This window comes from Girardinichthys multiradiatus, chromosome 18 (genome assembly GCF_021462225.1).
Source record: "Girardinichthys multiradiatus isolate DD_20200921_A chromosome 18, DD_fGirMul_XY1, whole genome shotgun sequence".
In the NCBI taxonomy this organism is placed as follows: domain Eukaryota; kingdom Metazoa; phylum Chordata; class Actinopteri; order Cyprinodontiformes; family Goodeidae; genus Girardinichthys; species Girardinichthys multiradiatus.
This window is the reverse complement of record NC_061810.1, coordinates 41544241-41555760: the sequence shown is the minus strand read 5'-3', so window position 1 is coordinate 41555760 and position 11520 is coordinate 41544241. Positions and strand designations below refer to the sequence as shown.

General features: G+C 44.5%; 1 protein-coding gene across 1 annotated transcript; it reads left to right on the top strand.

The window, feature by feature from the left end:
- Positions 1–1822: 1822 nt before the first annotated feature.
- six5 (SIX homeobox 5) lies at positions 1823–10035 on the top strand. The gene is made up of 3 exons (XM_047390813.1): positions 1823–2810; positions 5303–6732; positions 8429–10035. The coding sequence occupies exons 1-3, from the start codon at positions 2125–2127 to the stop codon at positions 9109–9111; spliced, it is 2799 nt and encodes a 932-aa protein (XP_047246769.1). The 5' UTR covers positions 1823–2124; the 3' UTR covers positions 9112–10035.
- The last annotated feature ends 1485 nt before the right edge of the window (positions 10036–11520 follow it).

The following is an 11520-nucleotide window of genomic DNA, read 5'->3' as shown; positions in this document are numbered from 1 at the left end:
AAACTCCCAGCCTGGTTCATCACTCAAAACCCCAATCATGGGTAAGACTGCCGACCTGACTGCAATCCAGAAGGCCACTATTGACACCCTCAAGCAAGAGGGTAAGACACAGAAAGACATTTCTGAACGAATAGGCTGTTCCCAGAGTGCTGTATCAAGGCACCTCAGTGGGAAGTCTGTGGGAAGGAAAAAGTGTGGCAGAAAACGCTGCACAACGAGAAGAGGTGACCGGACCCTGAGGAAGATTGTGGAGAAGGGCCGATTCCAGACCTTGGGGGACCTGCGGAAGCAGTGGACTGAGTCTGGAGTAGAAACATCCAGAGCCACCGTGCACAGGCGTGTGCAGGAAATGGGCTACAGGTGCCGCATTCCCCAGGTCAAGCCACTTTTGAACCAGAAACAGCAGCAGAAGCGCCTGACCTGGGCTACAGAGAAGCAGCACTGGACTGTTGCTCAGTGGTCCAAAGTACTTTTTTCAGATGAAAGCAAATTCTGCATGTCATTCGGAAATCAAGGTGCCAGAGTCTGGAGGAAGACTGGGGAGAAGAAAATGCCGAAATGCCAGAAGTCCAGTGTCAAGTACCCACAGTCAGTGATGGTCTGGGGTGCCGTGTCAGCTGCTGGTGTTGGTCCACTGTGTTTTATCAAGGGCAGGGTCAATGCAGCTAGCTATCAGGAGATTTTGGAGCACTTCATGCTTCCATCTGCTGAAAAGCTTTATGGAGATGAAGATTTCATTTTTCAGCACGACCTGGCACCTGCTCACAGTGCCAAAACCACTGGTAAATGGTTTACTGACCATGGTATCACTGTGCTCAATTGGCCTGAACCCCATAGAGAATCTGTGGGATATTGTGAAGAGAACGTTGAGAGACTCAAGACCCAACACTCTGGATGAGCTAAAGGCCGCTATCGAAGCATCCTGGGCCTCCATAAGACCTCAGCAGTGCCACAGGCTGATTGCCTCCAGGTCACGCCGCATTGAAGCAGTCATTTCTGCAAAAGGATTCCCGACCAAGTATTGAGTGCATAACTGTACATGATTATTTGAAGGTTGACGTTTTTTGTATTAAAAACACTTTTCTTTTATTGGTCGGATGAAATATGCTAATTTTGTGAGATAGGAATTTTGGATTTTCATGAGCTGTATGCCAAAATCATCCGTATTAAGACAATAAAAGACCTGAAATATTTCAGTTAGTGTGCAATGAATCTAAAATATATGAATGTTAAATTTTCATCATGACATTATGGAAAATAATGAACTTTATCACAATATGCTAATATTTTGAGAAGGACCTGTATATGCATTAGGACTTAAGAACATGGTGCAAGTTAGAGTTAAAACTGTGGGAACAGAAAGGGAGCAAAGATAACCCTCCTTAATTTAACCTGCATCCCCAGAGTGAATATTTACATTCCTGTACCCAGTAATGCAGATGCATGTCACCATAGATCTTATTACACTGTAAAAACAAGGATTGTCATTCACCTTTACGGTCCAGGCCTTGGCATGCACCTCATATTTTAATTTATTTACCAAGATGTAAATAAAAGTTAATCATAAGGAGAGTGTTGAAGCTCTGGAGTGGTTCATATCCTATGATGACTCCCTTATTTGCAAAAGAAAACTAATGATCATCACCTGCAAAAATCCTCTGGAACATATAGTGGACCTGTTGTAAGGAATAATGGGGAGCAGCTACAGTTCTAGTATCTTCTGCACCACAGACAAGCCTCAGAATCATTATTAACACAAAAAAAATGTCATCCATATGATGTCAGGCCTTACGCTTTAAAAGAAAACGTACGCTAATTTAAAACACGTTATAAGAGTGATATTTAATGACACAATAAAAGTGATGGCCTGGTCTGAAGGATGAAAACTATCTTCTTTAACATTGTTATTTTAACAATTTTAATTAATTATAGCCTCAGCATATGATCATATTTAAGTTGTTGACATTAAAGGGGCGTGTCTGCTGGTGGTTTGGAGGCGCATTGATCGCCTGGTCCGCTGGCGGAGGATGGGGAAAACGCAGCGCTGCAGAGGGAGGGACGGACGGAGGGTGAGAGAGAGACAGGGGAGGAGGAACTACTAGTGGAAAAAAAGTTAAAGTGAAAATGGCTTCCTTGTCTTTGGAGTCTACAGAACAATCTGAGAGCAGCCCAGAGGAGCCATCAGCCGTCGAGTCCAAAGAAGACAAAGAAACCGCCCGAGTTTCCGAACATTTGCTCCAAAGTTTCCAGAAGTCGGCTCTGAGTTTCTCCACTGACCAGGTTTCATGCCTGTGCGAGGCCCTCCTGCAGGCGGGTAATGTGGATCGCCTGTGGAGGTTTCTCTCCACCATACCTCCTTCTTCCGAGCTGCTACGTGGCAACGAGACTTTGCTGAAGGCCCAGGCGCTGGTGGCTTTCCACCGGGAAGAGTTCAAGGAGCTGTACGCCATCCTGGAGAGCCATGACTTCCACCCGTCTAACCATGGGTTCCTGCAGGACCTGTACCTCAAAGCCCGCTACAAGGAGGCGGAGAGGTCGCGGGGCCGCAGCCTGGGCGCAGTGGACAAGTACCGACTCAGGAAGAAGTTTCCTCTGCCCAAAACCATCTGGGACGGGGAGGAGACCGTGTACTGCTTCAAGGAAAAGTCCCGGAACGCTCTGAAGGAATGCTACAAGAGCAACAGGTATCCCACTCCGGACGAGAAGAAAAACCTGGCAAAAGTTACCGGACTGTCCCTCACGCAAGTCAGCAACTGGTTCAAGAACCGCAGGCAGAGGGACAGGACCCCGTCCGGGACCCACAGCAAAAGGCAAGAGCAACAAAGCTGCATGCATGTGCACACATACCCTCTCTGCGCACATAAATGATATGATCTGCAGTAGTCCTTTGTCTGGAAGAAAATGAAACTCAGAAAGGCCCTAAAACTTGTAGGAAACGACAGCATGCCTTCATATGAATGCAACATTTACCAAAACATGTTAAAAACAGATGTATGTAAGAAGATGGGTAGTAGCTGACTTTAGGCAGCAGTGAAGCCGCACATCTGAAACCAAAAGCATGTTGCTTTGTTATGAAATGTGAGATCCAGATGGGCCCACAATGGCTCAAGTTTCCTGAAACTGCACCGCACTGCCGCCTTCAGAGCCAAGTGGAAAGAGGTTCGTTAAGGTGGAAACCTTTAACAGGAGAGGGAGGGTGGAAAAAAACCTCCAGGATCAGGTCACTCAGCCTGAAATCTCATTTTTTAAATATATATTTTAGTAGAACTCATCATGCTTTTCCTGGCCGATAAGGATGAGTGATAGGGACCTAATATTTCACCAGGATATACTGGTGTTCACTATGATGACAATAAATGTGAGATGAAAAGTTTTTTTTTTTTTTAAATCAGCATAAAAAGAACCAACACCTGAGAAAATGTAGTTAATCAGTAAAAGACTCCCAGCCATAATGTAGCTGTAGAGTTTATCTTAATAACAATGCAGGTCAATTTTTATCACTCATTATTAATATTATATTTTTACACTGATAACAATAAAGGATACAGTAACCGCCCATCCCTATGACCTAATAGATTGTAGGTCTGGCCTATTTTTAACAACATTCCCAAAAGAGTTGTTAGTCAAGACAAACTGTTTAATCTGAAAGAGCAATAAAAGAGCTTCTAAATTACCCCAACAATGTGTATGTATTTAAAAAATAAATTGTTGGGTTCAGGATTTCGAAAGCGGTGATTCTAGGATTATTTATGCCACTCATATTACATTAAAACACAGTTGCAAATTAAAATCAGAAAAAGAGCAGAATTAAAAAATATATATATATTTTTGCCTTCTTAGTGGTTAAAATAAACAGATTTGTGATATCTCTTTTATTCAGCCAAATAAATTTTGAGGTTTAAGTATTTTAAAATGTAAATATTAGAAACAAACTGTGAAATTGTGCTTAAATCAGTTGATTTTAGGTATATACAGGTAAGCCCAAGGTATTCATACAACTGACAGATTTAGGTTGAGAGTAAATGTTTTAGATTTTACCAACACTAAAAGTCTTTAACGTCTTGGAGTGGTCCCGTCAGAGTCCCAACTTGGTTATGACAGAGCTAAAATTGGGTGGTGTCAAGGAGGCCTTCCGACCCTAAAAGCTCTTGGAGCTCCTTAATAAAGAAAAATCAGCAAAATTAAAGTGTAGGTACCTGGGAACATTTACTGAGTGGTTGGTGTAAAAAAACAATTCCAGTAACTCAGGTAAATTAAAGAGACTTTGCCAGACCAACACTTCAACAATACGCACCAGTTTAGATCGCAAATAATGTTTTCGGTGTTTTTGTGTTCTCACTGGGAATTCTCGAAACTGCAAATGAAAGGTAGGTTTTGTGGTGAAGAAGTTAGTAGAAAAATCAAAGATGCTTCACTTAGGCTTTTCCCGGTTTATACCAGATTCTGGTTTTCCTTGAGCTCCAATCTGCCGATTCCGATTTTGACTGGTTCAGAATTTCTTTAGGGACTTTAACACATAAAAATGGGCTGTAGGGTCTTGGATAGAGGTAGTAGTTTTGAATTCAACAGAAAATAAGGGGATTGCAAGATCCCCACGTATACATGAAAACCTATTCGCTTACAGGCTGAAAATGTAGGTGTTCTTGGTTTTAATGCGTTTAATGAGCAAAGGTGAAAAAAATCAAATTTTTCTATTACCTGACCTGCAGATTGAGGGAAAATTGGGGCAAATTGTATGCAAAATAATTTGTGCATATCTTGTTTTTACAACCACTGGCTCTCCAAGCTGGGGTGTTCTGTTTGCGAATAGATAAAATAGAGCACATAGGCCATATCTCAGCCCAGCTCAGAGGTTGTGGTGGTCAGGTCAAACAATGTGGTGGATCTGGGTGGTAAAGCTTCACATATTACTCAAAAACAGCCCTTAAGATAGTTTTTAGGATTCAATCCTTTCTGCTCACACAGAGGAGTGGATCCATGCATGGTTGGTTATTGTATGGATGGAGGGGGAGTGTGTTGAAGTTTGAAGTAGGGGTGAAACTTTAACAACTTTCCATTTCGCTCAGGAACCAAAAGTGATTCGGATCCAATAAATGAATATAGATGCAATAGCCATAAAAACTCTTCATTTTACATTAAATGTCTTGTAACATTTCAACACAAATTCTTTTAGTACTCTCAAATATTCCAACCTAACTTAATATTTTCTCAAAAGCCTAAATAATTTTAAGACACTCTGATTAAACAACCAGAAACATTTCTGTGTTGGAATCATATAACATTACTTCTCATCTCATTTCAGCGAGTCTGATGGGAACCACAGCACTGAGGACGAGGCGAGTGTAATGGACGAAGCACCAGACAAACCAGAGGAGCCCGCAGGCTCCACGGCTTCCATCATCTCCATCTCTGGAGTCCCCTGCAGCACAGGGAGCCAACTCATCCTCAACGGCTCCAGCAGCTTCCTCGCAGCTTCTCAGTCTTTGCTGTTAAACGGAAACTCCCTCATCTCCGGTGCTGGAGCCGGCGTCATAATCAACGGACTAAGTCTGGGTGACTGCCAGACGGTCACGCTGAGTCCTGTTGCAACCAACTCTCCTTTAATTCTGAACGGGGCTCAGGTCATAACCAAACCTGGGGTCAGCACTCAGCAGCCCCAAGTGGCAGCTTCTGGAGCAGAACATGAATTGTCTGCTGTGGAGACCAAGGCAGTGGTTCTGCGCACCAACGGCATGCAAACTTCAGAGCCTTCAACCATTATTTCTCCTCCACTTCAAACCAAAACAAAGAGCAGCAACGGCATGGATTTTATCGTCAGTTGTAAATCAGAAGGAGGCAGCCAGACCCTATCCCCGTCCACTTCATCTTTATCACCCTCCCCACCAGCTCTGTCCTCTCCAACCAGTCTTCCATCTCTAGTCTTAACACAAAACCCCCAACACCAAGAGCCCCTCTCCCTCCCAGCTTCTCTGTCATCTGCAGGCTTAGTTATTTCTAACTCTACCAGTCAGCATGGGTCTTCTCCCTCCCAGTTAACACAATCTAGCTCTACTGTTGCTTCCCTCCACCCCACCCCTCATGTCATCTCTTTGCCCCAAGTTGTGCCTTCCATCCACTGTGCACCAGTCTCTCATCTGCAGACCTCTTCAGGAGCCCAGTGCCCCCAGCTAGTCCCAGTATCCTCACTCACCTCACCCGTTCCACAGTACCAGAGCCCTCAGACTCAAAACCCAGGTAGCAGACCGCCAGAGCAGGAGCAGCAAGAGCCCCCAACAATTGTATCTGAATCTGCTCCAACTGTAGTTGCAGTGTTAGAGCTTAACAACACTAACCTCCACCAAATAACCTCCACCCCTAGCAAAGTCCAGACTCCACAGGTTCTCTCCATGTCTTCCCAAACACCAGTAATCCCAGTGTCTCAAGCAAAAGGCAGCACCTCAGCACAGTTAGCCTCACTCTCGATGCCTCAGCTGGTCCCTGCCTCCTCCATCCAAACCTCCTCCAACTTCTCTTTACCCCAGGTGGTGCCAGCCCGGCCGGCTCTCTCCATCCCCTCTGCTGGGATGCCCTTGCAGATTCTGGCTTCTGCTCCTGGGTCCGGAGGAGCTCCGCAGACCCCCCTCAGGATTAACCAACTGAGTTCAATTCAAAGAGTGGGGAACCCGACCAGTGTGGCCCCTGCGGTTCAGCTCCTGAACCCCGGGATCATCCAGCTACCTTCTTCTCCTACGGGTAAACATATTTTATAGGAAAATAAGATTTAACATCAAGAAAATTATTGGAAAACTAATTAGCAGGTTAACACAATGTTCTTAAATTTGATTTCTTGATGGGTTTCCTTTTTTAATATGATGATTAATTAAATTTATTTGGGATTAGGTAAAGAAAAGCAAGAATTCAGGGAAACTTGAGCTGAAAGCAAATTGTGGACCAAGTTTGAAATAAATATCTTTTTGAATGTTTATTCTCAAGGAAGATGGAGAAATATTTTACAGCTCTATAATTAATTACAGAGCCTTGCGAAACTATTCATACATCTTGACCTTTTCTAAATAAACGTGAACACTTTAGTGAAGCACTGCAGATGTAGAGAAAATTAAAACATTTAGCAAAAAGCATGACAAAGATGAATTAAAGTCTGTCAACTACAGGGGTTGGACAATGAAACTGAAACACCTGGTTTTAGACCACAATAATTTATTAGTATGGTGTAGGGCCTCCTTTTGCGGCCAATACAGCGTCAGTTCGTCTTGGGAATGACATATACAAGTCCTGCACAGTGGTCAGAGGGATTTTAAGCCATTCTTCTTGCAGGATAGTGGCCAGGTCACTACGTGATACTGGTGGAGGAAAACGTTTCCTGACTCGCTCCTCCAAAACACCCCAAAGTGGTGTGTGTATTGGTGCAATGTCATCCTGATACACGGCACCGCCTTCAGGATACAATGTTTGAACCATTGGATGCACATGGTCCTCAAGAATGGTTCGGTAGTCCTTGGCAGTGACGCGCCCATCTAGCACAAGTATTGGGCCAAGGGAATGCCATGATATGGCAGCCCAAACCATCACTGATCCACCCCCATGCTTCACTCTGGGCATGCAACAGTCTGGGTGGTACGCTTCTTTGGGGCTTCTCCACATCGTAACTCTCCCGGATGTGGGGAAAACATTAAAGGTGGACTCATCAGAGAACAATACATGTTTCACATTGTCCACAGCCCAAGATTTGCGCTCCGTGCACCATTGAAACCGACGTTTGGCATTGGCATGAGTGACCAAAGGTTTGGCTATAGCAGCCCGGTCGTGTATATTGACCCTGTGGAGCTCCCGACGGACAGTTCTGGTGGAAACAGGAGAGTTGAGGTGCACAATTAATTCTGCCGTGATTTGGGCCGCCGTGGTTTTATGTTTTTTGGATACAATCCGGGTTAGCACCCGAACATCCCTTTCAGACAGCTTCCTTTTGCATCCACAGTTAATCCTGTTGGATGTGGTTCGTCCTTCTTGGTGGTATGCTGACATTACCCTGGATACCGTGGCTCTTGATACATCACAAAGACTTGCTGTCTTGGTCACAGATGCGCCAGCAAGACGTGCACCAACAATTTGTCCTCTTTTGAACGCTGGTATGTCACCCATAATGTTGTGTGCATTTCAATATTTTGAGTAAAACTCTGCTCTTACCCTGCTAATTGAACCTTCACACTCTGCTCTTACTGGTGCAATGTGCAATTAATGAAGACTGGCTACCAGGCTTGTCCAATTTAGCCATGAAACCTCCCACACTAAAATCACAGGTGTTTCAGTTTCATTGTCCAACCCCTGTAATTATTACCTACAGTTTGGTTACTAGCATCCTATACATTCAGTCAATGAGAAAGGAACAAAGCAGTGATTGATGTCCTTTTTATGTGGTTCATCACTGCAGGGAATGTCGTTCTTGGTGGAAGCCCTTACCTGAGCGTGCAGCAAGGGAAGCTTATTCTGACCATCCCAGCAGGGATTCAGCTCACCAGTTTACCTCTGAAACCAGTCCCAGATGCGTCCACCATCTCTGCAAACGGAGTGGCTGGGCTTCTCTGCCCCTCCACCCCTCCTGTGGCCCGCCAGCCTCCATCCACCTCAGGCTCAACTTCCAGTGGGCCGGCAGCATCCCCCTTGAACTTTATCAGCTCCTCTCCTCTGTTCTGCGCTCCAGACTCCACCCTCACCACCAGCCAGGCGCTTGCAACCTCCACCTCTCACACGCTAGACCAGTCCGTCACCATGACAACACAGAGCGCGCTCACTCCGGAGAGCATGCTCACCCTTGGCCCCATGTACAGCGGAGTGGCGCCAAGCATCCAGCTGTCCCAGCCGGCGTGGAGTCCTGTGTCCCTCTCCACCTCAGCCAGTCTGACTCTGTTTGACATGCGTGGGAAGGGGGAGCTGCCTGTAGAACCCGCTTTGTTAGGCTTACCTGGAGGAGAGTCGCTCCTCCTGGGGAGCCCCTCTCCGAGGCAGGATGAGGAGGCCAGCTGTCCCTTGGGGGACCCAGATGACATGGATGGGGACCCGAAGATTCTCACTCAGCTCCAGTCTGTCCCTGTAGATGAAGACCTGGGTTTGTAGTCTAGTAAAACTGGGCTGGCGATAATGATCTCTAAAAACAAAATTACTCCATGCTGTTGCGATGTTCTGCAGTTTTCCACTTCCAGTTAGAAGCTAAGATACACACCTCTCATGGACAGCCATGTCGTTTTGGTTTTAGGCATTTAAAGATTTATTCAAACCAATCTTTTTTTTATACAAACTATTTTATACACAAACAACAACAGTGGGTTTTAAAAAGTACAACGCTTCAACCATCTAGCTGCTGAATTGAAGTGAAATTAAAGAATTTGGATCTTCTTGCAATGCTCCACTACCAGTGGCAAAAGAGCCCCATAGCATGATGCTCCCACCACCATGCTTGATCTTTGGTACAGTGTCCCTTGGTTTAAAACTCTCACCTTGACCTCCATACATTCTTCTTATTATTATGACAAAACAGTTCAGTCTTTGTCTCCTCTGACCATAAAACCTTTTTCCACAATGCATTTGGTTTGTCCATGTAGGTAGCTGCAAATTATAGTTTAGCTGGAAGGTATTTATTTTGGGACAGGGTACAGTTTGTGCCTTATTAGTTCCATTTTGAATCTTGTTGGTTCCTGGCTTGTTCTTCAACATCTTAACTAGTCCTATAATTTGAGGGCGACCACTTTTGGTTTGACTGAAATTAGCAGTTTTAAACCTTTTTAAACCACCATACCAACAGTATCATGCTGTGGGGCTGCATTTCTCCAAGTGTGGATGTAACAATAAAGGATGACTACCTTCAAGTTCTTCAAACTCACCTTAAATTAACAGCTAGATGAGAGATCTTCACCCTGAAGCTCTGGAGCCACGTGGGGCTCCTTAGACTTGTTAAAGTGGCTTTTAATAAATTTAAATAAACAATGTTTTTGAAAATAAAAATTAGAATAAAAGTTTATTTTAGCAGGTATTTTTGTGCAGCATCCAAATAGAAATACCACAGCTGAAAACCAGTCCAAGGAATCCTCTTTTTATTTTTAGGCCACAAACTACAAGGTTTTTTTTTCCCCCTTTTCATAAATATGGAAAGTATAATTCAAGAAAATCTATGAATGCTCTCTTAGTAAAATGATTTGTTCTTTATTCTAAGAGCTATACATATAGGTCATTCTCAAAAAATTAGCATATTGTGATAAAGTTCATTATTTTCTATAATGTAATGATGAAAATTTAATATTCATATATTTTAGATTCATTGCACATTAACTGAAATATTTCAGGTCCTTTATTGTCTTAATACGGATGATTTTGGCATACAGCTCATGAAAACCCAAAATTCCTATCTCACAAAATTAGCATATTTCATCCGACCAATAAAAGAAAAGTGTTTTTAATACAAAAGACGTCAACCTTCAAATAATCATGTACAGTTATGCACTCAATACTTGGTCGGGAATCCTTTTGCAGAAATGACTGCTTCAATGCGGCGTGGCATGGAGGCAATCAGCCTGTGGCACTGCTGAGGTCTTATGGAGGCCCAGGATGCTTCGATAGCGGCCTTTAGCTCATCCAGAGTGTTGGGTCTTGAGTCTCTCAACGTTCTCTTCACAATATCCCACAGATTCTCTATGGGGTTCAGGTCAGGAGAGTTGGCAGGCCAATTGAGCTCAGTGATACCATGGTCAGTAAACCATTTACCAGTGGTTTTGGCACTGTGAGCAGGTGCCAGGTCGTGCTGAAAAATGAAATCTTCATCTCCATAAAGCTTTTCAGCAGATGGAAGCATGAAGTGCTCCAAAATCTCCTGATAGCTAGCTGCATTGACTCTGCCCTTGATAAAACACAGTGGACCAACACCAGCAGCTGACATGGCACCCCAGACCATCACTGACTGTGGGTACTTGACACTGGACTTCTGGCATTTTGGCATTTCCTTCTCCCCAGTCTTCCTCCAGACTCTGGCACCTTGATTTCCGAATGACAAGCAGAATTTGCTTTCATCCAAAAAAAGTACTTTGGACCACTGAGCAACAGTCCAGTGCTGCTTCTCTGTAGCCCAGGTCTGGGGAATGCGGCACCTGTAGCCCATTTCCTGCACACGCCTGTGCACGGTGGCTCTGGATGTTTCTACTCCAGACTCAGTCCACTGCTTCCGCAGGTCCCCCAAGGTCTGGAATCGGCCCTTCTCCACAATCTTCCTCAGGGTCCGGTCACCTCTTCTCGTTGTGCAGCGTTGTCTGCCACACTTTTTCCTTCCCACAGACTTCCCACTGAGGTGCCTTGATACAGCACTCTGGGAACAGCCTATTCGTTCAGAAATGTCTTTCTGTGTCTTACCCTCTTGCTTGAGGGTGTCAATAGTGGCCTTCTGGACAGCAGTCAGGTCGGCAGTCTTACCCATGATTGGGGTTTTGAGTGATGAACCAGGCTGGGAGTTTTAAAGGCCTCAGGAATCTTTTGCAGGTG

Bases quoted from the DNA above. Each gene is read 5' to 3' on its own strand.
- six5 (XM_047390813.1), top strand. From the start codon at position 2,125: ATGGCTTCCTTGTCTTTGGAGTCTACAGAACAATCTGAGAGCAGCCCA. The intron at 2,811-5,302 runs GCAAGAGCAACA...ATCTCATTTCAG, and splicing joins TCCGGGACCCACAGCAAAAG to CGAGTCTGATGGGAACCACA. The intron at 6,733-8,428 runs GTAAACATATTT...TCATCACTGCAG, and splicing joins GCTACCTTCTTCTCCTACGG to GGAATGTCGTTCTTGGTGGA.